The sequence below is a fragment of the Engraulis encrasicolus genome, chromosome 17 (assembly GCF_034702125.1).
Source record: "Engraulis encrasicolus isolate BLACKSEA-1 chromosome 17, IST_EnEncr_1.0, whole genome shotgun sequence".
In the NCBI taxonomy this organism is placed as follows: domain Eukaryota; kingdom Metazoa; phylum Chordata; class Actinopteri; order Clupeiformes; family Engraulidae; genus Engraulis; species Engraulis encrasicolus.
The window spans coordinates 25,883,424-25,910,512 of NC_085873.1; the positions used below are offsets into that span (position 1 = coordinate 25,883,424).

At 42.3% G+C, this 27,089-nt stretch overlaps 1 protein-coding gene across 1 annotated transcript; it reads left to right on the top strand.

Annotated features, from left to right (window-relative positions):
- Positions 1-241: 241 nt before the first annotated feature.
- Positions 242-23,405, top strand: sh3bp1 (SH3-domain binding protein 1). Its single transcript, XM_063222078.1, has 18 exons — positions 242-551; positions 8,305-8,347; positions 8,948-9,052; positions 9,780-9,856; positions 10,972-11,083; positions 13,335-13,411; positions 13,842-13,929; positions 14,370-14,438; positions 14,810-14,900; positions 17,853-17,989; positions 18,424-18,535; positions 19,605-19,686; positions 20,244-20,324; positions 20,512-20,625; positions 21,088-21,185; positions 21,480-21,609; positions 22,096-22,412; positions 22,888-23,405. Exons 1-18 carry the CDS (start codon positions 514-516, stop codon positions 23,349-23,351), a joined length of 2,235 nt encoding a protein of 744 aa, XP_063078148.1. The 5' UTR covers positions 242-513; the 3' UTR covers positions 23,352-23,405.
- The last annotated feature ends 3,684 nt before the right edge of the window (positions 23,406-27,089 follow it).

Sequence of the window (27,089 nt, forward strand, 5' to 3'; positions counted from 1 at the left end):
ATATCCTGTTTCACTCAGTGGAGAAGGCCTTAGTTCTCCTGACTCTAGTTCCCCCAAATAGATTCACGTTAATGTATCATATAACCACAAACTGCTGCTACGCAATACAACACCATATTAACATTGATATGCCTCTGTCGGCCTGAGTTTCAAAGTGCGATGCGATTCAAAACTTTCTTTCCCCTTTTTGCAACTTCCTCTTTGTCACAGTGAGTGAGGTATGTAGGAAGCAGTCAGAACGAGAACGCGAGGCCAAAAGGATACACTGTGACAGCCCTCTGTCAAGTGTTGTCGCATCGCACGCCGGCGGACACACAACAGCACTCCGCAGAAACGCCAGAAGGAACCGTAATCAAAAGTTCGTTGGAGAAATATCATCAAATGAGATCAACTGAGTTGTGTTTGTCGCTGACCTGAAGGCTATTATACCATAGGACCTGGGAAGACAAGTGTGGGGTCTTTTCTCCCCTTCAGCTCACAACACAGCGTGTGTTGTTCACTCCTCAGAGAGCGATGTTGAAATTTTTGAACCAGTTTGGATCAATCTCAAAGTAAGTGATTTGATATTTCTGTTGTTTTTTTGTTTTTTCTACATTTCTGTTCATTGGAACAGAAATGGAATGGAATGGAACAGTTTTATATTGTTTTGAGCTATAGTGGAAATGTAGATGGAATTGAACACTTTAAATGACAGTAACTTACACTTGAAATTTCAGTTAGTGGATTGAAGGTCACATCTCTTTCCATTGTTTCTGTTTCTCTTTTGCATCTGTCTCTTCACCGGTTTGTGTTTGTCAAGGTGGGAGGACAAAGAAAGGCACAGTTTAAGTTGCCGTTTAATGCTCATGTAGCCCCATATTGCACGCCGTTCCACCAGTGAAATGCTGTAGGCCTAATAGTCATTGGAAACGGAAATGTCACAGTACTACTCTACTATGACATAACTAGCACTAGGACTTGGTCATTGCCATTCTGGTAGCAGCAAATTTATAACACTGTGTCTTAACAGGTTAATGGAAGACAATCTTTTGTCAATGTTTGGTTCACATGCTCGTCCTCAGTGAAAATTGTTATCATCTTAGTGGTCAATGTTGATTAGATGAGAATGATATATGTTGTGTGAAATCTAGGGTCTCTCTCCCTCTCTCTCTCTCTCTCTCTCTCTCTCTCTCTCTCTCTCTCTCTCTCTCTCTCTCTCTCTCTCTCTCTCTCTCTCTCTCTCTCTCTCTCACACACACACACACACACACTCACTCACACATATAGTACACACACACACACACACTCACTCACACATATAGTACACACACACACACACACTCACTCACACATATAGTACACACACACACACACACACACACACACACACACACACACACACACACACACACACACACACACACACACACACACACACACACACACACACACACACACATTTCTTCCTCTTAACCCATTTTAGGCTAAGGCACCTGCAAAAAAACGCCTGCTGAATGCCTAAGCCCTTTTTTGGTAAAGGTGCCCTCTGCCTATTAAAACCAAAATATTTCAGCCTCCGAAGCACATATGAAATAAGTTTTTCAAAAGCTCATCTTGTATTAGAATGTGTTCATCCAGCTCTAAAATACCCACATTTGAAATAAAAAAAGCCCTAAAATTTCAAAAACCTGAATGCAACGTATCTGTCACTCCAGGCGCCTACAGTCAAAGCGTGTACGCAGCTTCAGGCTAAAAATGGGTTTAAAAGGGAAAACCAGCCAGCGTAGGCACTCTTTCTCATGTGGGTCTTGTGTGTGATTGTACAGGTTTTCTCACGAAACCACCACAAGCCTACTTGGCACTCCGTGGCACCTCCATTCATTTAAGTCCATTGACGTCTTGAAGCCACATGCTGTAGTAGGCCTACACAGACAGGCCAAACACTTCACTGACCAGAAAAACCTCTCGCTTTGGCTGAGGGGGTAAAAGAACACATCCAAAAAGACACCTCATTTAAAAAAAAATTGAGATCATTGTCAAACAATGCACAGTTTCGACAATGTTCATGTTGAATGTGTGTATGTGTGGGTGGGTGACAAGTGTAGGCCTGTGTTAGTTAGCACCTGCAAGTGCGATTGCAAACTGCAAACTAAAAAAAGGCGTCAGGGTTTCGCGAGTGTCACTGCCAATGACGTGAGTGTGTGTGTGGCGGTTCACCGTGCATCACCCCAGCGGTGAGGAGTGCAGACTATGGGGGCAGGAAAGGGCATGACTTTAGTCGAACCAACCATGCAAACAGAAAGACGCCACCCACTTGTTGCTGAGGTCTAGGTGGGTGGTCATAGCGTTGGTGGATTTGTTTGTTTCCTGACCAAAAAAAAAATCCATTGCAGATCGTTGACTCAGGGGTCTATAGTATTGTGCGTGTGCGTGTGCGTGTGCGTGTGCGTGTGCGTGTGAGACTTTGTGTTGTTGTAGTCTATGTTTGTTTCTTTCGGACGGTCGTGTCGTGTAAGTTCTTGTTTCTGTGTTCGTGTGAGACGGAGCGGAGGGTGACTGAAACCTGAAATGAGAGTGTGGACTAAAGAGGAACCCGCTGCCGTTATTACAGATTTGTATAACTAACATGAGCACACACACACACACACACACACACACACACACACACACACACACACACACACACACACACACACACACACACACACACACACACACACACCCTGCAGTAGTTACAGATTTATATAACAAACCCACACACATGCTTCATTTATTACAAGTTTGTACAGAATAACATTCTAAACATTCTGACATATGCACGCACTCACACACACACACACACACACACACACACACACACACACACACACACACACACACACACACACGCACACACACACACACACGCACACGCACAAGCATGTATGTTATTACTGATATATTTATAACTCTCACACACGGATGCTGCAATCATTGCATTGTACAACAAATGTCTCTCTCTCTTGCTCTTTCTCTCTCTCTCTCTCTCTCTCTCTCTCTCTACACACACACATAGAGAAATTGACATGTCTGACGTATTTCGGAGCCTGGTCTAAGAGCCTTGAGTTAAGAGTTTGTTTGTGTGGGGCCCCTTCCAAATCCTCAGCTCAGTGCAAGGGAGTGGCATCCTTCTCTGACTCTGTGGTTAACCTACAATGTATTATCTCTCTCTCTCTCTCTCTCTCTCTCTCTCTCTCTCTCTCTCTCTCTCTCTCTCTCTCTCTCTCTCTCTCTCTCTTTCTCTCTCTGTTTGTCTGTGTACGTGTTAACATGCAGTGTGCTGTTTTTATCTGTGTGTGTGTGGTTAGTTGGGACTGTTACCCTACCTGTGGTGAGGTCGTGTGTGTGTGTGTGTGTGTGTGTGTGTGTGTGTGTGTGTGTGTGTGTGTGTGTGTGTGTGTGTGTGTGTGTGTGTGTGTGTGTGTGTGTGTGTGTGTGTGTGTGTGTGTGTGTGTTGGTGCGAGCATGTGAGGCTTGCATGTTTCCCATATAGCTTAAATGGTTTTTAGATAACAGAAACTGTAGCTAGGTAACTGCTGAAGTAGGGTTAGAGATCACACTCGGAAAGGCAGCTTTAGTCCTGGTCTAGCATCTGTCTTTATATGGTTCAATTGCTTTAGGTTGCATGATGGATACATTTCTTTTATTTTAGATCATTTTAGGGATGCATGATACCACTTTTTTGAAAACCGATACAAATATGAATATATTCATGACCGATACCACATACCAATTCTGATACTTTGACCCACAACATACAATGAAAACAAATGCACAGCCTTGGTTTTTCCCACCTGTGTTATTTGTTTTATTGTCCATTTCCATGTAGATTTAAATGTTAGTAAATATATGAGGTGCCGTTTTTTTCCCATGTTGCTCTCAATTGAATGTGATGTTGTGATGATAGATGTTGCGATGTTTCTTGTAATAGCAGCATCGGTGTATTGGCAAGTGTTTGACGAGTATGAGTATAAGGGATATAAGTATTGGGCCAGTGCATCCCTTAATATTTTTCAGGCCTTTTTCCTTTTTTTATGACAAGACAGGGAAGATAAGCAGAAAAGTAGTGGGAGAGAGTTGTGGAAGGATCGGGAAATGACCTCAGGTCGGACCCGAACCCAGGTTGCCAGATTTGTGGTTTGAATCTTGTATTACATTGCATTACATTACATTACATTGCATTACATTGCATTACATTACATTACATTGCATTACATTGCATTTGGCAGAGGCTTTATAGCTCTTATGCCCAATGAGCCACTGAGTCCCAACATTTGTTTCGTCATTGAGCATAATGAAAGCGTTATAGACCGTAATGTATTTCAAACTCAGGCTACATGAACTGTAGTTGAGCACCACTTTAAAGGGACACTGTGTGAGATTTTTAGTTGTTTATTTCCAGAATTCATGCTGCCCATACACTAATGTTACCTTTTTCATGAATACTTACCACCACCATCAAATTCTAAGTATTCATTATGACTGGAAAAATTGCACTTTTCATATATGAAAAGGGGGATCTTCTCCATGGTCCGCCATTTTGAATTTCCAAAAATAGCCATTTTTAGCTGCAAAAATGACTTTACTTGGACCATACTAGAAAATATTTGTTTATTACTTAGTAAACTTTCATGTAAAGATCAAATTTGGCAATAGGGAGCCTATTTTCAATGAGCAGCATAGTTGCAGTACCCTTTTTGACCATTTCCTGCACAGTGTCCCTTTAAGGCCTTTGTAAATTCTGCCTGCTTGTCTTTGTATGGAGTAGAATGTATTTCTAACGCTTATTACTCTCTTCCCAGCCCAATAGTTTTGTTTTCTGTGGTCTGCCTTGCTTGTGTCTGTCAGTGATTGTGGTCTGCATTCTTGCATGTGTCTCCCATTTCTGTCTGCGATATTTATTGAGCTATCTTGCCCAGAGCTCCCTGGAAGATGACATGCAATATCTCAATGGCCCCTTCCTGGATAACTTAAGGTCAAATGAAGTAGCCTAATAATAATAAAAAGCCAATCACTTCTTGCTGTGATGAGCACTAACAGAAGAGAGCGAAGACATCTATTTTGATTCCGGAAAAGTCTGTCTCTTTCTCATGCTTGCTCGCTTGCTCACATGCACAAGCAAGCACACACGCACACACACACGCGCACACACATACACGCGCACACACGCACACACACGCACACACACGCACACACACACACACACACACACACACACACACACACACACACACAGACACACACACACACACACACACACACACACACACACACACACACACACACACACACACACACACACACACACACACACACACACACACACACACACACACACACACGTACATGCAGCGGGACATGTTTGTCATTAACCCGTTAAGACACAGCGTTATAAATTTGCTGTTACCAGAATGGCAATGACCAAGTCGTAGTGCATTACTAAAAGCCCTGTGTTATGTCATAGTATTGTAGTACTATGGTAGTTAACTTTTCAATGACTATTACAGTGTGCCACTGGAGGTACGGCGTGCATTAAAGGGCTACTGGTCTTATTTGGATATGATGACCTGTCCTTTGATCATATAATCTAGTAGGAATAAAGTATACATGAGGGTGTTTGCTGTGCATGCACACAAGTAGCCTAACAGTCTAATAGACTAGCACCTTTGATGTAGTACATTCTCTTATCTGGCAGGAATAAATCAATCACAATTAAATTAACTTTAACTCTAAATTAACTTTTTTCACCATCAGCCAAAATGGCTAGTAGATGTTAATCTAGCTAACTAAACACTCACTGATGGGTCAAAGTGGCTAGTAAGCTTTCTTTTCTACCAGCCAAACTGAATTTTCACCAGCATTTGGCCAGTTGGCATGAGTAGTTAATTTAAAACAGTGGTCCTTAACCTGGGGTGCGGGCACCCCCTGGGGGTGCGGGCACCCCCTGGGGGTGCGCCAGAGATTTCAGGGGGTGCGCAGAACTTTGTTTTAATAGAGGTTCTTACCAAAATACTGCTTCCAAACATTATAATTAGGCCAAATCAAGACCAAATTAAAGCATGTTTGGTCCTAATGTAAAGTTATTAAGGTATTGATCAATATAATTATTCACTTAAATCATTTTTTTGTGCATATACACGTGCAGACGTTTGGGTTGGGGGTGCGCGGCTTGTCTTGTGCACAGGTTAGGGGGTGCTTCAAGAAAAAAAGGTTAAGAATCACTGATTTAGAGCCCTGATCACATGTATGACAGACCATGCATTCAGTGTTGCCAGATGTGTCTGATCAAAACCCGCCCAAAAGGTTCTCAAAAACCGCCAAAATGCGCTTAAGTACGCCCAATTTCAACAAATTGCATTGATTTCCATGGCCCTAAAACTGCAGAAAAAAAATGACAAATGGCCAATTTTTCCCGTTTTTACCCACAGACGGCCACCCCAAGTAGCCCAATTGGGCAGGTAACCTGGCAACCTGGCAACACTGCATGCATTGTGCACATGTGCATGTATGGATGAGGAGTGCACAAGTAGGAAATAACTGTGGTGATGATGATGATGATGATGATGATGATGATGATGTGCAATATTACCCTCCGCCCACTTCCTCCCCTCTCTGTGATCTCACTCGCATCTTACATACCATACGTCGGTGATGATGTGTGATATAGCACGGTGAATGTTATTGTTATTTCAACACTTTGCTGCTAATTGAAATGTTCTTGATAAAAGTGTGTGTTTGAGCCCTGCCGTGGCCAACCGGTAGGGCACTCGTCATGCGGCTGACCCAGGTTCAGTTCCTTTGCCGGATCCTTTGCCGGCCCTTCCCTGTCTCTCTCTCCCCACTATCTTCCTGTCACCACCTTCACTGTCCTATCATAAATATGGTCAAAAAGAGCAAAAAAATCTTTAAAAGTGTGTGTTGGACTGATAAAGACTCCAAACAGCAGTCTTAAAGTATCATTGCCCACTCAGGCACATTGCCCAAAAGGTTGCCCTGTATCATCACCTTTAAGTAAGACCAACACAGGCCCTGCCATGCGACTGATCCGAGTTCGATTCCCGGCCCGGGTCCTTTGCCGACCCCTCCCTGTCTCTCTGCCAATTCGCTTCCTGTCCACCTCTCACACTGTCCGATCAAAAAAAAAAAAGTTGCATGACGGTTAGATTTCCTGTCAAACTTCAAAATTTCGGTGATGTTGCGTCGACGAGGTGACATGTCACATGGTGTCAAACTATCGCGGGATGAATGCGACTGCAGTCAGATCTTGCAACCTCTGCAGTTGCTTATCCCCTTCAACGCTCGCCTGCAGACCGCCTCCGAGGTCACGCGCCCATGAGCTGGTTGGTCAACAACTCACTCGCGTGTGTATATGAGTCTTGTCTCACACCCCTACACAAGTTTGCGCAGGTCCCCACTTAACCTCCTCCTCACTGCCTGTCCCCCACTCCTCACACGTGGTGTGTTAGTAGAGCAAACTGGTGCGAGCCCATCGTCTCGTTCATATTTGTGGCCGACTTTAAATGCGCTGTTTTAATACCACCCACATCGTGACAACAAGTTCTCGCTCACGTGCTGTGTCTACATTGATCGACAAAAATCTAAGTCGTATGAGCCTATTGTGTTGCATATGCACTGAGTGTTGAATTGACACTGAGAAAATGTACTGTGTACCCTCTGCCCACTTCCTCTCTGACATCTCACTCCAGTCCTGACCACAGGCCTGTTGAACGGCTAAATTTGGATGCTTGCTGTGCTGTCGTGTGCTCAACACTAAAACACCAGACCAGATATATTTTGCTGCCCATCAGATATTTCTGTAAGCAGAGCTCTGTGGTGTTCATATCTATTGAGAGCCTACCACAAAGCCTTGGGCCGTTTACATCTAAACGTCGACTTTCACTACTGTCACACGATATGTACACGTTTACAGTGTAATACATGCAAGTAGGCCTACACAAGTGCAATTGTCAGTGTTGGCTAGTACCTCTATCTCCACCATCACAAAGCTCAAGTTGTTTTTCATCTAAAGGTATCCAGTGTAGACTTTAGAGTCAGTCAGGGCATTTCATTTTCACTACACACTGATACAATGCAAACACATTACAGGTTGTTAGAGATGTGAAAAATAGTTGTAACTTCATAGTAAACTGTACACTACAAAGCGCAGTGGACAATGTTGCGTTAATTACTTTACGTTGGAACATGATTATTTTTTATTTAATTTCATTTGTCATTGCATTTAATTTTGGGTAATATTAAAAAGAAGAACATTTTCTTGGTACATAGGTCACAAGATGCCACAGATCTTCTTGAGGAGGATCTGGTGCTGGTAAGTTGTCAACACAATGCAACAGATCCACCATTTTGTATATTGTACACAAATCAACTGATTCACACACTCTCCAGATTCCTCTGTTCTGAGAAACCCTCTGTTCCTCTATCTTCTTTGAAACCATTGTGAAAATGAGATGTGCCATATCATGGGGTGTATTCAAATGAATGATAATTCGTTCCTTTCTCATAGTATGTCACAGAAGTGTGTACACCCCTCACATTTCTGCAGATTTATCTTTTCATGGGACAACATTAAAGAAATTTCAGTTTGACACTCAGTTTTGTGAGATGCACTTTGAGACATTAGTGGCTGTATTTCAAACTATTTTGAGTGAACAATAAATTTAAGTGACTGCATAACTTGTACGCTGGCTACTGTTCATTGTGTCAAAGGGAAATCTCTTTAATGTTGTCCCATCAAAAGCAGAAATGTGAGGGGGTACACACTTCTGCGACATAGCCTACATAAATGATCTCTTACTGCTACTAATTAAACATCGATACTACTAGAACAATTCATTTGAGTTAGGCCTATCTACTCTTAATGCAATACATTCACATACTAAACACTTTCTCACATCTGATGGGCTAAAAGGTGGAGCAGCGGGTGGAGCCTACACGGAAAGCAGCCCACATCATCCACAAGAAGCTGGCAGCCTGCCTACAGAGCCAGCCGGGCCTGGACGCTGACAAGCGCATGGTGAGCAGCTCAACCCTGTAGGCCTACCTGTTTACTAGTGCAACCAGCCCTACAAAGTCATATGACAAAGCATTTTGTTTGTGTGAATTGTAGCCCCATAATGCATCCCGTACCATCTGAGTATGCATGCTGTAATAGTCATTGAAAGGTTCATTAACATAGTGGTATTCTACTAAGACATAACACATGGCGTTTGGTGATGCTCTAGGCCTACAACGCGGTCATTGCCATTCTGGTAACAACACATTTATAATGCTGTGTTTTAACGGGTTGAAATATAAAACTGACTCAGGTCAAGTCTACAAAAGCAAACACCTGTGGAGAGGGAGGCATCCTGAGATCAGACAGTAGGCCTACTGTACAAGTGCTGCCACATACAGTAGTAGTTCAGCCTTCACCGAAAGAGCTGGTGATATAATCGCACCATGTGCACACCAGCAGTTTTATTTTCCACTTGTATTGCAGTTCTGGGTGGATTTCTCGAAACCAAAGTTGCTAACTACGTTAGATACTTTGTTGTTTGCAATGCAACTTCCCATTGGTAGGCTAACTACCCAGGTTGCTAACTGCTAACAACTACGTTTTCGAGAAACGCACCCCTGTTCCTGAGTTACACTGCCCCACAGTACAAAGGCAAAGCTCAGTAACTATTTGATAATGAAAGCACAAGGAGACCTTTCCTGTAATTTCCCACTCTGTCACACCTGATGTTTTGTTTTGCTTCTAGAAAAAGCTTCCCCTAATGCTGCTGTACTTCAGTATGGCAGAATGCTTAAAGGACCTCGATGCTGAATCGTCAATCAGGTAGGCAGTTTTCACAATTCCACTACATTGAACTTTTCTATGTAGGCCTACTATACCTTACCGACATTGTAGCTTGCAAGATAGCCTACATGTATTCTGTTAAATTGTTTTTTTATTGTTGACATGACACATATTCACATTTTATTGACACGTCGCATCAATTTATAACCATTTCAATGTGGCTATATTAGTATGATAATAGGTTATCTATTATCCTGAGCAACATACTGTATCACTGAGGTATTAAGGGCGGGTTATGCTTCCTACTTGTGCCACAGAGTGAGCTTGTCGCAGCCATGATGCAGTTAATTTTGGTTTATGCCCTGTTTTGAAGCACGGTCTGCGCGATGCCATTCCACGCTGAAACTGCCTTCAATACAAAGAGTAAACTAGACGTGTCGGTTGTTTTTTAGCATCACAGACTCGACGAGAATGAAAATGAAACATTAAATCTTTATATCACGTGCATGTTTGATCGCACTGGCAGCCAAAGTGGTAGTTTGGAACAAAGAAGTGGCTCATTTGTCGAGGACGAAGCGGAATGTTTCCTCGACCTCGGAACCACTGTTCAACTGTCCAAATAACTTCAGCGTCGTAACTTGCAAGCGCATGTGTTGTCTTTGGTTCGTGTAAATAAATCAAACAACAAAGCACGGGCAACTTATTTAATGAAGAGCTCACAGTCCGTAGACCGACGAAGGTTAGAACAAGGAAGTAGCGCTTGTTCTCGACTCGAGGACAGAGCAGGCTGGTCGAGAGGACCAATCAGAGACCTATTTTCGCCCTTTCACGCCGTCGCTCCCTGCGTCGAGACACAATTTTGGGGAGGTGCCCCAGAGTACCTGCGTGATGGGGGGGGCTTCACTACGTTAACTGCGCGGCTCACTGCATTACGACGCAGGGACGCTGGACTGGAGGCATAAACCACCCTTTACTGCCCCATTGTTGGTCAATCTGTTACGTAAGTCCATTGGAGTTTTCTTTCTGCACATTTGGTTTGCTTGATTTTAGCTGTAGCCTGTAAAAAATCTATTCATGCTGAGCAATGTGTCAATGTGTACAGTTTACCGTACATTGCTTTCTTGCTGATGTGTTCATTCTTGTACCGATTGCAGAAGAGTTCTGGAGATGTGTTGCTCTGTACAATGCTTCCTGGCCCAAACACTATCGGACTTTGAACTGAAGTTGGAGAAGGAGGTTCTGGAGCCTCTCCACAAACTCAGCGAGGTGAGCTCCAGGTGCAGCCCGGTCCAGCCCAGCCCAGGCCTGGGAAGCCTTACAGTAACAGGGGCCGAAATAAAAGATGGAGAATGTAAAAAAATCTAGGTTAGACTTCTGGCCGAGTATACAGTATTTTTTCTGAATTAGATGCAGCATGCGCTTTCTGCTTGCCAAACACAACATTTTCCTCTTTGGATCATTCAAATGCATCATATCATATCTCAGCTTATAGTACCTTCGAACAAGTGTATGTGGTAGGAATTCACTTCTACTGACCAGGGGTGCATTTCGGTAGTTGCCAAGGGGAAATTGCATTTCAACCAACAAAGTAGCTAACATAGTTAGCAACTACGCTTTCCAGAAATGCACCCCAGGGTAGCCTGGCAGACCACACTCAATTTCTCACTTCCCTTCACTTCGCTACGGGTCAGCCCCAGCCACGAGGCTTAATGCGTATGGGGAATAGTAGAGCGGGTCACTCAGGGCTTTACCAAAGGGTGACCGGTTCAATTTTCCAGCCAGTGGAGCGTTGCGGAAGTTGCAGTGAAGTTGAAGTTGAAGTTACCTAACTTAACATTGCTCCCTAAGTACTACTGAAAAAAAAACAGCATAAAGTCCACGATGTCCGGACTCTTAAAAGACACCCTATGGATTATTGAATAATGCTAATAAAATAATTTATTTGAAGCACCAATCATTTACACTGTACTTTACAAAAGTAGCACAAACTAGATTGCACTCTCACAGAAAATGCTGAAAGTGGGCTTGTCCTTTGGGCCAGTTTTAGGAAAAATAACATACATGCTATTCAGTGGCGGCTGGTAGTCTGTCAAACAGGGGAGGCTGTTCAATTACAATATGTCCAGAACGCAAAAATTAAGGGGGGGGGGGGGGGGGGGGGATTTTGACACACATCTTACATTGGTCCTGAGCCACATATGGCCTCACACACTAAAGGACTCTTGTTGAAACAAATTTGTTAATCATTAATCATTATCCCCCTTGTAGCCTATTCATAGGGAAATGTTTTTATTATTATTATTATTATCATTAGGCCTACCTCCGCCACATAATGATGTGATTTAGTTTGCCTTCGTTGTCTTTGTTCATTACTGGGTGCACGGCTTAACTTACCACTAGAGGTCGCAAAATCTTTAATTATTTACCAGACATTGCCAACACAGTAGGAAACAAGGATTCGCCACTCACGATACTTGGCAGTTAACCAGTTGATAAGACACCACGAAAGCTCAAAAGAAACGGTTGTTCTTCCCTACCTTTTTCACCAAGTCAATATTAGGCAGTGCTCTGCTCTGCTCCTTGATATTCATTTTCTCCTCATAAGGACGACTGGAATTCGCCAGAATTTAATCCACAATGCTTGGCATTTTGCATAGCTCTCTAGCTTTCTTGCAAGCTAGCCCTAACGAAAAGTAGGCAACTTCAACTTTTGAATTGGGAGATTAAAAAGGATAAGGACATGCCACTATTAAGACTTTATTCGCAACACTATAGTGTCACTAGGTTTACAAGAATATGTACACAAAACTGGAGTACACCGCAATGAATAGCTTACCCACTGGTTACCACGACGAAACTTCTCAGTCAAATTAATAACATATCCGCATTTCGAAATGAAATCAACTACTGTAGCCTACTGACACGGGGTTCACCCAATCACAAGTCGGAGCTCCAGTCTCCGGTCCCTCCCCCCTCCTCTCTCTTCTCCATTCACTCCCAGTGAGGCTCAGTCTCAAAATCAAAAAAATTTCACGGCAATAGCCAATGACCGTTTAGCATTTTGCCATTGAAAAATCGTACAATCCCACATGCCATTGAAGTCCATTGAGACTCGACTCGCTTGCGTTGTCATGAGCGGAAAAAAAACTCGTGCGAGCCTCGGGATCTTATAACAGATTGGTTTCATCTCTAAGTTGAGCACATGCATTTTCTATGGAGCTGGGTCTGAAATAGCAATGTTATTAAGTTGTGTAAAGCATTAGTTTACGTGATTTTGGACAGGAGGCGGCGCCTCCCTTGTACTCAAAGAGGAATCGCCTCTGATGCTATTCTACTGCAACTTACTGTAGCTAAGGAACACAACATAATGCTGTATATACACGTAATTGCTGGGTCAAGCCCACGTAATGATTCTTCGGGAGCGATGGCATTCAGAACTGGAAGTCATTAAGGCAAATTGCTTACCTAGATCTCTAGGCAGGTAGTTGAAAACACATCTTGGTGTCTTTGTTCACAGGAGGATCTGCCGGAGATCTTGAAAAACAAAAAGCAGTTCACTAAACTGACAACGGACTGGCACGCGGCGAAGACGAGGTGGGACTTATACTGGTTCACGATCACTATCACTTCCCTGTTTGTGGTCTACTGCTGCTGCTGCTGCTGCTGCTGTTGTCACTGAACCGTTTTGCTAACACTGTACTCTCCCCTGCTCTTGGTATATCACAAACACGCACGCACACACACACACACACACACACACACACACGCACACGCACACGCACACGCACACGCACACGCACACACACACACACACACACACTCTCTCTCTCTCTGTCTCCGTCTCCCTTTCTCTCCCGTCTCTCGTCTCTCTCTCTTTCTCTCTTCTATCTCGTCTCTCTCTCTCTTTCTAACACACACACACACACACACACACACACACACACACACACACACACACACACACACACACACACACACACACACACACACACACACACACACACACACACACCCACCCCTACAGGTCTCAGGCCAGCACGGGTCCCCAGGCCAAGCAGGACGGGCTGAGAGAGGAAGTGGAGGAGGCCTGGAGGAAGCTGGACAGCATGAAGGTCAGACTCAGATAGATAGATAGATAGATAGATAGATAGATAGATAGATAGATAGATAGATAGATAGATAGATAGATAGATAGATAGATAGATAGATAGATAGATTGCTTCGTATGATGTGAGCCTCTAGCAGGGGGCTTGCAAATAATGTGTATTGTTGTGTTGTTTGCATATCAGGTCACATACCCTAGTATGTATATGAATTGATCCACAAAAGGTCTGTCCCCCCCCGAAGCCCGGTGGATAACTCGAACGATAGATAGATAGATAGATAGATAGATAGATAGATAGATAGATAGATAGATAGATAGATAGATAGATAGATAGATAGATAGATAGATAGATAAAGAATACAGCATACAGTACATGACATCATGTGGTACTATCATGGGGGGGTTGATGGTTCAGATGCCAAGATAAACGTTCCCCTCCTCCTCCAGGACAACTACTCTGCTGACCTCTACCTCTTCGCTACTCGGGAGGACGAATACGCCAACTACTTTACACGCGTGAGCATTTTGACACTTTTAATATAGGGCATGCTTCCTGTGTGTTTGTGTGTGTGTGTGTCTGAGTCTGAGAGTGTCAGTGTGTGTACATGCTACCTGTGTGTGTGTGTGTGTGTGTGTGTGTGTGTGTGTGTGTGTGTGTGTGTGTGTGTGTGTGTGTGTGTGTGTGTGTGTGTGAGCGCGTTAGTGAGTTATGTGTGTTTCTGTGTAAAGTATATCCGAGCCAATTAATTTATACAGTAGCACATTTACCATACACAGACATCATTCAACGTGCTTAAAAACAGCAAAATAAAATACAGTAGTACAGTAAACTTTAATGATAAAACCGAAATTCACGATGTATATGTATGTTTCTGTGTCTTTGTCAGTTGTTAGAGCTGCAGGCGGAGTACCATGAGGCATCCCTGGACTTCCTGAAAAACAAAATCACAGCAGTCAAGGAAAACCCCAGCCAGCCAGGTCAATAGAAAGCACACCTTAGCATTTCATAGAAACAGTACATCGGTAACACTTTAGAATAACTACCCAAAAAAGCTTCATAACATTTTATTAACATTTAATAATAATGAACATTTAACAAAGCATTTACAAATGTATATATTAATAGTATTTCTTACTCATTTATAAACGTTTGTAAACACTTTGTTGATAATTAGTTCATTATTTATAAAGTGCTTATGAAGGTATTCGTAGGTAGTTATTCTAAAGTGTTACCAGTACATCTATAGAGTGGCGTGTACTCTAGTATATTTGGAAGGTTTGAAACTAACTAACTAGATCCATAGATCTTCGCCAGTTAGTTCGGCTGCCACCTTCGGCCGAGATCGCTCGCACCCCATGACGAGAAGCTTTGGATTTTCGTATCCCCATGGCCTTTCATCGCCGCTTCCGTCGTGGGCTTACTTCTCTCTCCACCAACTTGAACGCTCCATCATGGACAAAAAAGCCCCACTGCCATTCTATTTTTGTTTGTGTGTCTCTGTTTTGTTTTTGAGTATGTCTTTGTTTTGTTGAGTATGTCTTTGTTTTCTTGTGTTTTTGTTTTATGTTATATGGTCTGTAAAGCGTCTTTGAGTGTCTTGAAAAGCGCAATACAAAATATATGTATAATTATTATTATAGATAGATAGGCAGACATAAATACTGTAGATACATAGATATATACGGGTAGATGACGGATAGGCAGCAAAAAACATTTTTTTCACAAAACATTGTTTATGAGGGAAAAAAAGTATATGTCTACGTAGTGCAGCAATTAATCTTTCAAAAAATCCAATTGGTCAAAATGTTGCTCTATTCATTGATTATTTATTTACGTTGATAAAGCAATTTGCTGAAAATATGTCCTTTGGTGTGACGTTAAGAAATAAATATATTAAGTAATGTAGAAATGGCTTGATGGAGTTTTATGAACATTGTTACACTCTTCATATTTATTGCAATTTTTTAAAGTCTTAATTTAATGAGAAATTACCATTTAGGTATTTTTTTTCCCATTAGATGTGAGATTATTAGAAACCTTCGAGGAAAAACAGGGATATCTTTCTTTTAAATGTTCAAAACTTTTCAGGGACGATAATTTGTTCTTCCCTAATGCAATATTCAGTGTTTATCAAACATATTGTTTAGCTCAAACACATATTTGAGCGTTTAAAACATGTCACACCGTAGGACATTCATGTCACGCTAAAGGACAGAAATGCAAAACTGAGCCAGAAACAAATATATCAACATGATTATTTTGTCTTTTGATCATAATATAATGTTGTAGTCAATATGGACCTACACTTTACACTTATAAGTCTTTGAATCGTCGATTATCAGCCTATCGTAACTCTTAATGACAGCCATGCGGTCATTGAATGTAACCTGCAGAGCTCATAAGACTCATACTGAAGGGTGACCTTGGCATGACCATCACACTTTTGTAGGTATGCTATGACTGTCACACCATTGAACCTGAAGTGTGTAGTGGCCAGTGCCTGTTTGGTATCTCAAGCTGGACAGCACATTTATGCTGTATATTGAGCTCTCCACAGCATACTTTATTCATCTATACTCCTCTATATACTCTCTCACTGATCTTTCCTTCACTGTTACCGTTTTATGGTTTCAAAGCACCATTAATGACATTTTATATCATTAGACAGTATCTAAAATCAACAGCAAATATTCATCAAAGTATAAATTCCAAAGGCCAATAAAGGAATACGTAATTTGAATACACAATATTTATCTAGTCAAACAACAACAACAACAAAATATGTACTACCAGTTGTTTTAAAAGCTATTTCTCAAATATCTAGTCCATTGGTGTGACCTGTTTGTCCTTTGGTGTGATACTCCAAAGTGTCACACCATAGGACTTTTACCATCACACCATAGGACTTTTACCATCACACCATAGGACTTTTGAGTTTTTGAGTTAATTTAAAGCCATGTCGTTGCCAACTGAAATACAATTTCACCTTTAGTAAGATGCATTTTCATACATCTACATAAGAAAAAAAATATGAAAAATATACACTATTGTCAAAATGTATTTTATGGCTGTCACACCAAAGGACTACAAAACGAATACATCTTGTGGTAGCAAAACATAATTGATTGACTGAAGAACTCTGAAAAAAAAAATCTAAAATCCACCCTTGCCATTGGCTTCTTAAGGGTCTAAAGTCACAATTTATGTACCGCTGGAGCTTCAACAATAGATAATTATCCACAGAATTAACCAAAAAAATGATGTCACACCACAGGACATTATTTTCTGCGACAAAGTTTCATAAGTCCATACAGTCTCAGAAAAACAGGAAAAAAATTAAGCATTGCCACTTGCTAAAATAGACACCTTGAAAAACATGCCAGGGTTGTTTAGACAAATGACTGAGCTTTGATTATTTATTTAAAAATGTTTTAATATGGAGAACCAGGCTTGCCTCAGTCACACCATAGGACAAATGTGACATTTGACACAAAATTAAGTATACTTATTTAAGCTCTGGATTTATTACACATTACTTTTTCACAACAACGACATTAGTTTAATCATTTAAAGCATTGAAAATTTTGAAAGAATGAATTTACTTAATTTTAAGAGCCTTCGACAGCAAAATTTACACGTCACGTCATCTACCCATACATAGATAGATTCATTCATATAGATTGAATACGTAGCTTTATTGATTTCAGTACAGTATATAATTTGGTGTATTCCTTTGACCAAAAGATTGTGATTCACCTAACTTCATTCATTCATCCACTGATTGATTGATAGATTGATTGATTGATTGATTGATTGATTCATTGATTCATTCATTCATTCATTCATTCAATCATTCATTCATTCATTTATTCATTTATTCATTTATTTGTATTATTTTCATTAGTATCATTATTATTCCCTCCCTGTAGACACTCCCCTGGGCAGCTCTTCTCAGAAGGTGTATGGGGAGGCTCTGCACAGGCATCTGGAGAACAGCGAGCGCCGCATCGCCACACCCATACAGGAGTGTGTGGAGATGCTGCTGAAGAAGGGACTGAAAGAGGAGGTGAGGACGCACGCACGCACGCACGCACGCACGCACGCACGCACGCACGCACGCACGCACGCACGCACGCACGCACGCACGCACACAGCTGCTGAAGAAGGGACAGTGAAGGAAGAGGTGCTGACACACACGTAAGAGAACATCATGTTCGCCTATTCAGAAACACTTCACACACACACACACACACACACACACACACACACACACACCATTCCACTCCCTTGTCTACCAACTGTATTCAACACCACAGATGATTTTTTCATTATTGCATCTTGTCACAATTCTGCAATTTTTCACTTTTGGCCAATCAGGGGGCCCCTGACAGGTGGGGGCCCATAATATGCAGCCATATAACCTGTGCATTAATCTGGCCCTGCACACACACAGGCCCCTTAGTTTCATACTGTCACACTGTCCTGCTTGTTTTTCCTCAGGGCCTGTTCCGGTTGGCGGCTGCAGCATCAGTGGTGAAGAGGCTGAAGAGTAGTCTGGATGCGGGGATGGTGGACCACAGCGAGTTCAGTGTGGACCCACATGCTGTGGCAGGTTAGGAAACGCACGCACGCACGTACACGCGCATGCACGCATGCACGCATGCACGTACGCACGTACACTCGCACAAAGAACGAGTTCAGTATGGACCCACAGGTCAAGACATGCATGCACACACGCACGCACACACACACACACAGAGCAAGTTCAGCATGGACGCACAGGTCAGGACATGTACGCACGCACACACACGCACGCATGCACGCATGCACGCACACAGTAAGTTCAGCATGGAGGCTCACGCTGTGGCAGGTAAGGGTAGGGGGGTTTGAGCTTGTGACTTTTTTTTTGGGTGGTGGGGTGTGGGGTTGGTAATAGAGTAGCCAGCAGAGTAGTGAAAGCCCATTGGGAAACTCCAACTCCCATTGTCATTTTGACACAGCACTCCACAGCACACAAGTGAACACTGCACACAACTAAATTGCATTTATGCCTCACCCGTGCAAGGCAGCAGCCCTCAGTGGAGCCCCATGGGGAGCAGTGCGGTGGGACGGTACCATGCTCAGGGTACCTCAGTCATGGAGGAGGATGGGGGAGAGCACTGGTTGATTACTCCCCCCACCAACCTGGCGGGTCGGGAGTCGAACCGGCAACCTCTGGGATACAAGTCTGACGCCCTAACCGCTCACCCATGACTGCCCAGAGTATTGACATATAAACCATTACAGTCCCTTCGAGGGTCGTAAAGTGAACTCAGAAATGTCTTTCTCCTTGTTGCAAGTTGGTGAACACATAAACAATGCAAAACCCTTTCATGCATGTCACCGGAATGGCAATGACCATGTCATCTTCTTAATCTGTTACTTGTATCTGTATCTTGTAATCTGTACCTCTTGGCAATGTTGGTATGGTGTAGTTAAGCTTTTTCAGCACACAGTGAATGGAATTGCCAGCGACTCGATCCCATCTGCATGACAGGGCTACACACATCACTGGCATAGTTGAAAAGTCTAGTTGAAGTCTAGTTGAAAAGCAGCATACACAACATTTGCATGAGTATATTTCTGTGTGTCGGTTGATTTTCTTTTTTTTTCTCTCTTTGTTGCAACTTCCCCTCTCTCAGGAGCTTTGAAGTCTTACCTTCGAGAGCTTCCTGAACCTCTCATGACCTCTGAACTTTATCAAGACTGGTTCAAAGCGGCAGAGTAAGTCTGTACAATGCAATGCTAAGGCTTTCACATTATGTAGCATACTGTGTGTGTGTGTGTGTGTGTGTGTGTGTGTGTGTGTGTGTGTGTGTGTGTGTGTGTGTGTGTGTGTGTGTGTGTGTGTGTGTGTGTGTGTGTGTGTGTGTGTGTGCACGTGTGTGTGTGCGCATGCGTGCATGTGTGTGAATGAGTGTGTTTAACCCATTGATGCCTAAAGCACCTGCGAAATAACGCCTGCTGAATGCCTAAGCCCTTGTTGGGGAAGTTGCCCTCAGCCTATAAAAACCTAAATATCTTAGCCTCTGATGCACATAAAAACATGAAATAAGTTGCATTTAAACCCTAAAACCCCCATCTTGCATTAGAATGTGTTCATTCAGCTGTAACATATCCACATGTTTTATGAAAAAAGCTAAAATCTCAAGAGCCTGAATGCAGCTTATATGTGTCTCCAGGTACCAAAGGTCGAACAACATATGAGTCATCAGGCTAAAATGGGTGAACTATTGCAGAACTATTTCTGAGTAACTCACTCTCAATTCTCATTGTTTTAGGGAGAAGGAAGTGCCTGACAAGCTAGAGAGTTTCAAGGAGGTACTGAAAAAACTGCCAAAGGAAAACTACAATAACCTCCGGTCAGTTTTTACCACCTTTTCTGTGACATTTAATAACCTTCTTTTCAGGAAGTTTTACTTTTAAACTTCATTTCATTTTTCATCTTCATTTTCTAAATTTTATTTTGTTCATATTTGGGCTTTTCACCAGGCGACATAGAGTATACTGTATACGTACACTATTATCAACGTTTGTTTGTTTTTGCAGATACCTTGTGCAATTCTTAGCATGCCTGTCTGAATACCAAGTGGTGAACAAAATGACACCCAGTAACATCGCTATTGTGCTGGGGCCTAACTTACTCTGGCCGCAAAAAGAGGGGTGAGTGTTGACCGTTTGTGAACGAAAATACCTTTAGCCTTCACGAATAACAAGAATAGAGAAGAGCTCTTATCTGTTGTAGTTTTAGTCATATTACTGCGAGACTACAGTAGTTGGGTAGGCATTGTCAGCTGAAGTGAACAAAGCAAAAAAAAGAGAAATAGAATGAATGTTTCCAAGGTGGTATCACTTGTTTAGCTCAGTCAAATATCACATCCAAGTGCAGGGTTAAGACGTTAGTTCAAGTTAAGGCAAAGATGAACAGCAAAGCGATGAACTGCCTTTAATCCATTGGTTGAAGTGTGACATTTTGGACCATTGATAGATTAAAGGTTTATTTATTGATTATTAATTATCACTTGTTTGGGACAGATGTTTTTTGTAGATGTCTGACTGGTCAAATTGATGTATTGCTATGTAATTGAATTTAAAATGCTTTCGACATGTTTCTGTTCACATCAGGGAGCATTCCATCCTGGACATGGCCTCTGCCTCCTCAGTCCAAGTTGTCATGGTGATAGAACCCCTTATCCAGTATTCCAAGAGCCTGTTCCCTGAAGGTAGGGGTTTGGGTCCAAACGTACAGTAGACAGAGTGCCTTTGATAGAGGATTATTTTGACTTTTTAAATCGCGTTTTAGCTATTGCTCTATTTGATTATTTCTGTAAATCCCTTTGGAGTCAACTATATTGGTTTAAATGTGCTACACAAATAAAATTCATCATGAAATGGAACAAACCTTCCACCATATAGTATATAGGCCTACATGTTAGTGCTGTTGTTTTTGTTGAATATTTACAATGTAATGTGCAAATAACATACCATACATATTAATATGCTCACTCTTTTTGAAGAACCAGAGTTTGAGGTCCCTGACCCTCCTTCAAGCCCAGGCCCAACTGCCTCGGGAAGCCCAGGTCCAGAGAGAGCACTGCCATCCTCCAACCCCTCATCTCCTCGACCCACTGTGTCCAAAACATTCAGGTGAACCATTCAACCCTAACCCCCATGTGCTGTGCCGTGTTGCAGTGGTGTAGTCTACGTAGAACGCGGGTATACAGATTATACCCACTTCTAAATTTCAGGGATTTCAGTAAAATGCTCAAAGTTACAGTATGCCCACCATAAAAAAGTAGACTACACCACTGGTGTGCTGTGTGACAATGTGTGTCTTTGTGTGACAATGACCATGGGACTTTCCCCGTGGGTTTATTTTCACTTTCAACCAGCTCAATGAAAAAAAGTACACGATGAAAATGAAAAATACATATCAGCCTTCCATGAAATTGCATTTAATTCTGATGTATGTATTTTTGAAGCCCATGAATAAGTAATGAAAACCACCTACATATGTACATATATTTTTTTACTGAGCAGTCAAATGTGAATAATACATATGTGTGCATGTTTTGCATGTCTCGCAGCGCTTTTGCAGCTTTTAATCATTTTCCTAACACCTCTCTCAATCAGCTGTGGAGACACACATCTCCCCTCTTCACCGCAGCCCCTCGTGAAATCCAACTCTGTGAGCCGAGGCACAATATCCTGGGAGACCAAGTCCTCTGAACCAGCCCCAGCCCCAGCCCCAGACGATGCCTCAGTGGCGCCCTCTGGAGTCAACCAGACACATAGCCAGGCCCCCGTTCCTGCCAAACGGTCCATCATCAGCATGTCCACTCAGGCTGTGGCAGCAGGGGCGCTGGGAGAGACAAGCTCCTCAGACACCGTCTCCGACTTGCCTCAAAACTCGCCCGAGCCCTCGCTGAAAATCCCTGGTCCATTTAAACGTAAGTGGGAAGTCTGCCACTCACACACACACACTTGCCCCTCCACATCTGTGCTGCACAAATGTAGTGCAAATGTAGTAACAACACTAGTAGTAGTACGATATTACAAGTTGAAACCAAACCATGTAATATCATACCTTACCACTAGTGTTGTAATTTCATCTGTAAGAGTTCCTCTACTTCATACAACTCTGGAATTGTGGCAAGTTCTATGGCTGAGAAAAGTAACATTAGTACAATTTGGTGGCAGTAACTAGTGACAGTAAGCTGAATGACCTGAAATGGCAAATACATTCTTATAATACAGATTTTGAATACTTAGTAAACACTGCACAGAGATTACGCTTCACTTTTTCCTTTTTAATTTTCGGAACAAACTACACGTTGTGTCAAGCGCCTCTTCAGATTCGCCCTGTACCAACCCCCATGTCTTTGTCTTTGTGTTTTTGCTTGTTTGTTTGTTTCCCCCTAACAGCTACCAGGCGCTCCTTCCTGCAACACAGTCAGCACAACTCCTCCAACCAGCCACCAGGGGCGCTAGTGCACAAGACTCCCTCATCTCCCAGCATCCCTCGCATCCCCCTGACCACCCCGACTCACCCTCCTCCCACGGTCTCCTCCACTGGCATCATCTCCTCCGTGCCAACCTACACCCCTGTGTTGTCCTCCTCTTCAGCCCATCCCCCACCCCCGGTCAACCCGGCCACAGCAGCTACACCTGAACCCGCCACCACCAGCAGTAAGCCCCAAGCCCCCAGCATCAGCTCTCAGCCGACTGGTCCCACCAGCAGTAAGCCCCAAGCCCCCAGCGTCAGCTCTCAGCCTGCTGCTGGTCCAAAGAGGCCTCCTTCGAAGAAGCCAATGGTCCGGGCCCCCAAATGTCCCCCTCCGCAGCCCCCTCCGCCCATCCCCAAGCAGTTGCCCTCCGTGGCACAGTGAGGATGAGGAGGAGGAGGAGGAGGAGGAGGAGGAGGAGATGGGGACGTCCCATAAACGTGCCTGTAAAGGGGTTCGCTCTATGCAGATCTCTATAGGCCTACATATAATCCAGAGAAAGCTTGACATCACGGAGCTCGAGTTACTCTTAATTAAATATAGTGACATTTCGGGCAGCATGACGTTTTATTTTCAGTTTTCATGTGACTTTGCTTGTCCTGCACTCAGTTTTGAGACGGATGTGCGTGTGTTTTTCTTTGTTAAAGCTTGAAATCAAAGAATGTGGGGGTGCCTTGTCTCAGTTGGCTAAGGTGCCGTACCATTACACTGGGGACCCGAGTTCGTAATTTCCAGACCAATCACTGTCGCTTCATTGGCTAATTGAAGTATAGTACCAGTGTGCATTGATTTCTTCCTTTCTCTGAATTATATTCCGGACCAGCAGCTCTTGAAAATTGGCTGTACATAGTAGGCGAGTACATCTATGCAAAAAAAAGACCTAACCCCAAAAAAATTGATACAAAAGGTTTTTCAACTGATTTTGTTACCTCTAAGTGTCCTTAATAACATACTAAAAATCTAGGAAAATCTGACTTCAGGAAAGGTGTCATTTTCAAGATCCAAGTTTTTTTAAATAAAGGTTACTACATGATAATTACATTGGCATGAACTAACATGTTGTCAGGATCTGTTTGTTTGGAGTGCTGTTTGGGTGGATAAAGACACTACTGCTATGATAATATCCATGTGCTGTTTGTCAGGGCACATCATCAGTGATTAATCATGGTGTCACTAGGTATTTTGGGTCTTTCAGCAGCTGAACTGAATAGACAGGAGCCACTACATGTGTAAGTAGAGGGCAAGGTGAAACGGTTGGTACTGGAGACAGACAATGTCCTGAAAGGACATAGGGCTTTAGCATAGCTTTCGGGTAAGCCAGAGTAGGGCCTGTTGTGGCTTCATAGGCAAGGGTCAGGGCCTTGTATTCAATTAGGGTATGAAAAAGAGGACATGACTGGGAAACTGAGGCTATGTGGTCAGAGAATGATAGATGGTCATCAACAATGACACCTAGATTTCTTGTGGCCTTATTTGAGGCAACAGTAGCAGAATCCATATTGAGCTCGATATCATGGCAACCTAAATCTTTGGCTGGGATCACCAGCAGTACTTTTGGGCGAGGCTCAACTGAAGGTTGCATTCCTTCATACTTGTGGATAGTTCAGAGAGGCAAGCGGAAATGTGTGTGACCGTGGAGTCATCTGGCACAAAGTAACTGTGCTTCATCGGTGTAACAGTAGTATGAGAAGCTGTGAGAACAGATAACATGGCCCAGTGATGTGGTGTACATGGCAAATAGGAGTCCCAGCACCAGCCCTTAGGACACCTCTGTGGAGAGGCTATGATTTGAGGACAGCTGACCTTGCCCTTAATACATGCTAAGAATGATACCACCAGACTCAAAGAATGTCTGGAAGAACTTGAGACACATAAAACTATAAGAGAGATGTTAAATAATCATCTTTTGAAAAAAAAAATGCTAGCTGGTGTGTCTGCACAAAGATTTTTAGATTTACTACAAAACAAAAAGAGATGTCCATAATCTCTTCTGAAGATATCTTCTGGCTTACTAGAAACAAAATAAAAGAGTAATTTTGAGTTTGGCTTTTCTCAGATTTTGAGGTTTTGCATTTTGAAATTTAATGCATATTTAATTAGATATAGTCCAATTACCATATTAAAACATAACATTTCAGAAAACTTGCAATACATTTTTTTCTCACAAATATGTGAGTAATCACCGGATTAAGTTTCATGGTGATATCGGCAAGCTAAATTTGTTGGCCTATTCACCTGGAGTGTCTCTTGACCCTTATAATAAGCCTATGGCAGCCATGTTGAAAAAACTCATTTCCCAAAGTCAGATTTTACTAGATTTTTAGTATGTCATTTAGCAGGTCCAATAGTAATAGAATCCATAAAAAAACCTTTTGTATCAATTTTTTTGGGGTTAAACCCTAAATGTACTCGCCTATAGGGACATTCTTCCTTTATATACACATGCAGTATGCCATGGGTTAAGATGAGGCTATTACGAAGGAACATGTAACAGATCGACAAAGTTTTGAACTGGAATTGTAGCCTGGCTATAGGGACACCAAGCCTTTTGGAGACTATAGTCTGGCCAGGCAAACCATCTCAACATTTCTCTGTGGGAGATGCTGAGGGCTTCTCTATCTACATTTGTCCGTGGGAGATGCTGAAGGTGGCTGTAGTAGGGGTGTGCAAAAAAATCGTCATAACACTGCATCACGACACTTACTTTCACAATACTGCACCTTTTATGAAAAGACATCACGATACTTATTTTTCCGATATACTGCATCGATTCATGACAATCGATTATTTAATAATAATAAAATTCTATTTTCCACTGGTTCATTTTGTTCACTAGAGAGTAGGTAATCTTTCTGTTGTGATAGAAACTCTGTCCCAGAAGCTAAATTGCTTAAATAAAATGAACTTATGAATGCTATACAGCAACTGACAAGTACGTAGTATTTTTACACATTTACTGAAGTAAATATCGCAATACATCATGATAGAATCACATTGTGGCACGTGTATCGTGATGCGCATTGAACCTTCTGCCACACCCACCCCTAGCCTCTAGCTTGCGTTCATGAAATACCTCCATAAGCTACTGGTTGAAGCCTCAATCGATTAGACCCACCATTCCTTCCCTCACCTGTTGTGGACATGTCATCATCTTACAGACACCCCATTGAGCTCCTGGAGATGCTCAGAATTCATTGGTTCCCTTTTTGGGGGGAATTTCAACTGTTGTTCATCGTTTGCCTGGCCAGACTAGAAAAGAGGAGACTTGCAGTCACGATAGCCAGGCTACTGAAATTGTCATACGACACTGTAATTATCACATGCTCATGGGCGCTGGATGTGTTTACTTTTGGTAGCTGAATTTGCTTTCAAAATCAACCCTTGCGCTGTCAATTGTCCACAGACAACGTAAGAAAGTGCTGTACTGAACCGGATGAAAAGTAGAATCCTGCACTTGCTTGTTTGTTTTACTTTGTTTTAGCTTGACAGTGGCATGTGTAGCCTATAACACACTGTGCATGCTGTTGCCTTGTAAAGAAAAGCTAAGGAAATGCATGCAGCATACTTGCATAATTTATTTAAAGTTGGTTCTATTCTTTATTTTTTCACTTTTCATAGTCAAGTGTGGATTTTTATATTTGTAGTAGGAACACCATAAAGCAGTGCCTATTAAATCAAATTATATTGTTACATGGTCATTTACATTACTGTAAGCTGCAAAAATGTCAAAAAAGATGCTTATCAGGGACATTGAGTGTCTCCCAGATGATTTCTCTAGATGTTTTAATGCCTTGTGTTAGCTATATTAGGCTGGGCCACAAAAGCTACACAAAAGTGTGTACATATAGTGTTTCTTTAAACTTATTGAACATCCTTTATTATTATTTTTTTGTCTTTTGCACTTTTTGTCTTACAAAAGGGTCCTTTTATATTTTTCCTCTTACAAAAAGGTAATTGGACAGGACATGACATCACATATACCATACATTGTACTTTTACATGTACATGTTTGTACATACAGTGCCCTCCATAATTATTGGCACCCCTGGTTGAGATGTGTTAAAAGCCTTAAAATAAATTCAGTGTTTATTGCAGAAGAATACTGTCACACTGAAAATTGTA

Bases quoted from the DNA above. Each gene is read 5' to 3' on its own strand.
- sh3bp1 (XM_063222078.1), top strand. From the start codon at position 514: ATGTTGAAATTTTTGAACCAGTTTGGATCAATCTCAAA. The intron at 17,990-18,423 runs GTGAGGACGCAC...GTTTTTCCTCAG, and splicing joins AGAAGGGACTGAAAGAGGAG to GGCCTGTTCCGGTTGGCGGC. The intron at 20,626-21,087 runs GTGAGTGTTGAC...TGTTCACATCAG, and splicing joins CTCTGGCCGCAAAAAGAGGG to GGAGCATTCCATCCTGGACA.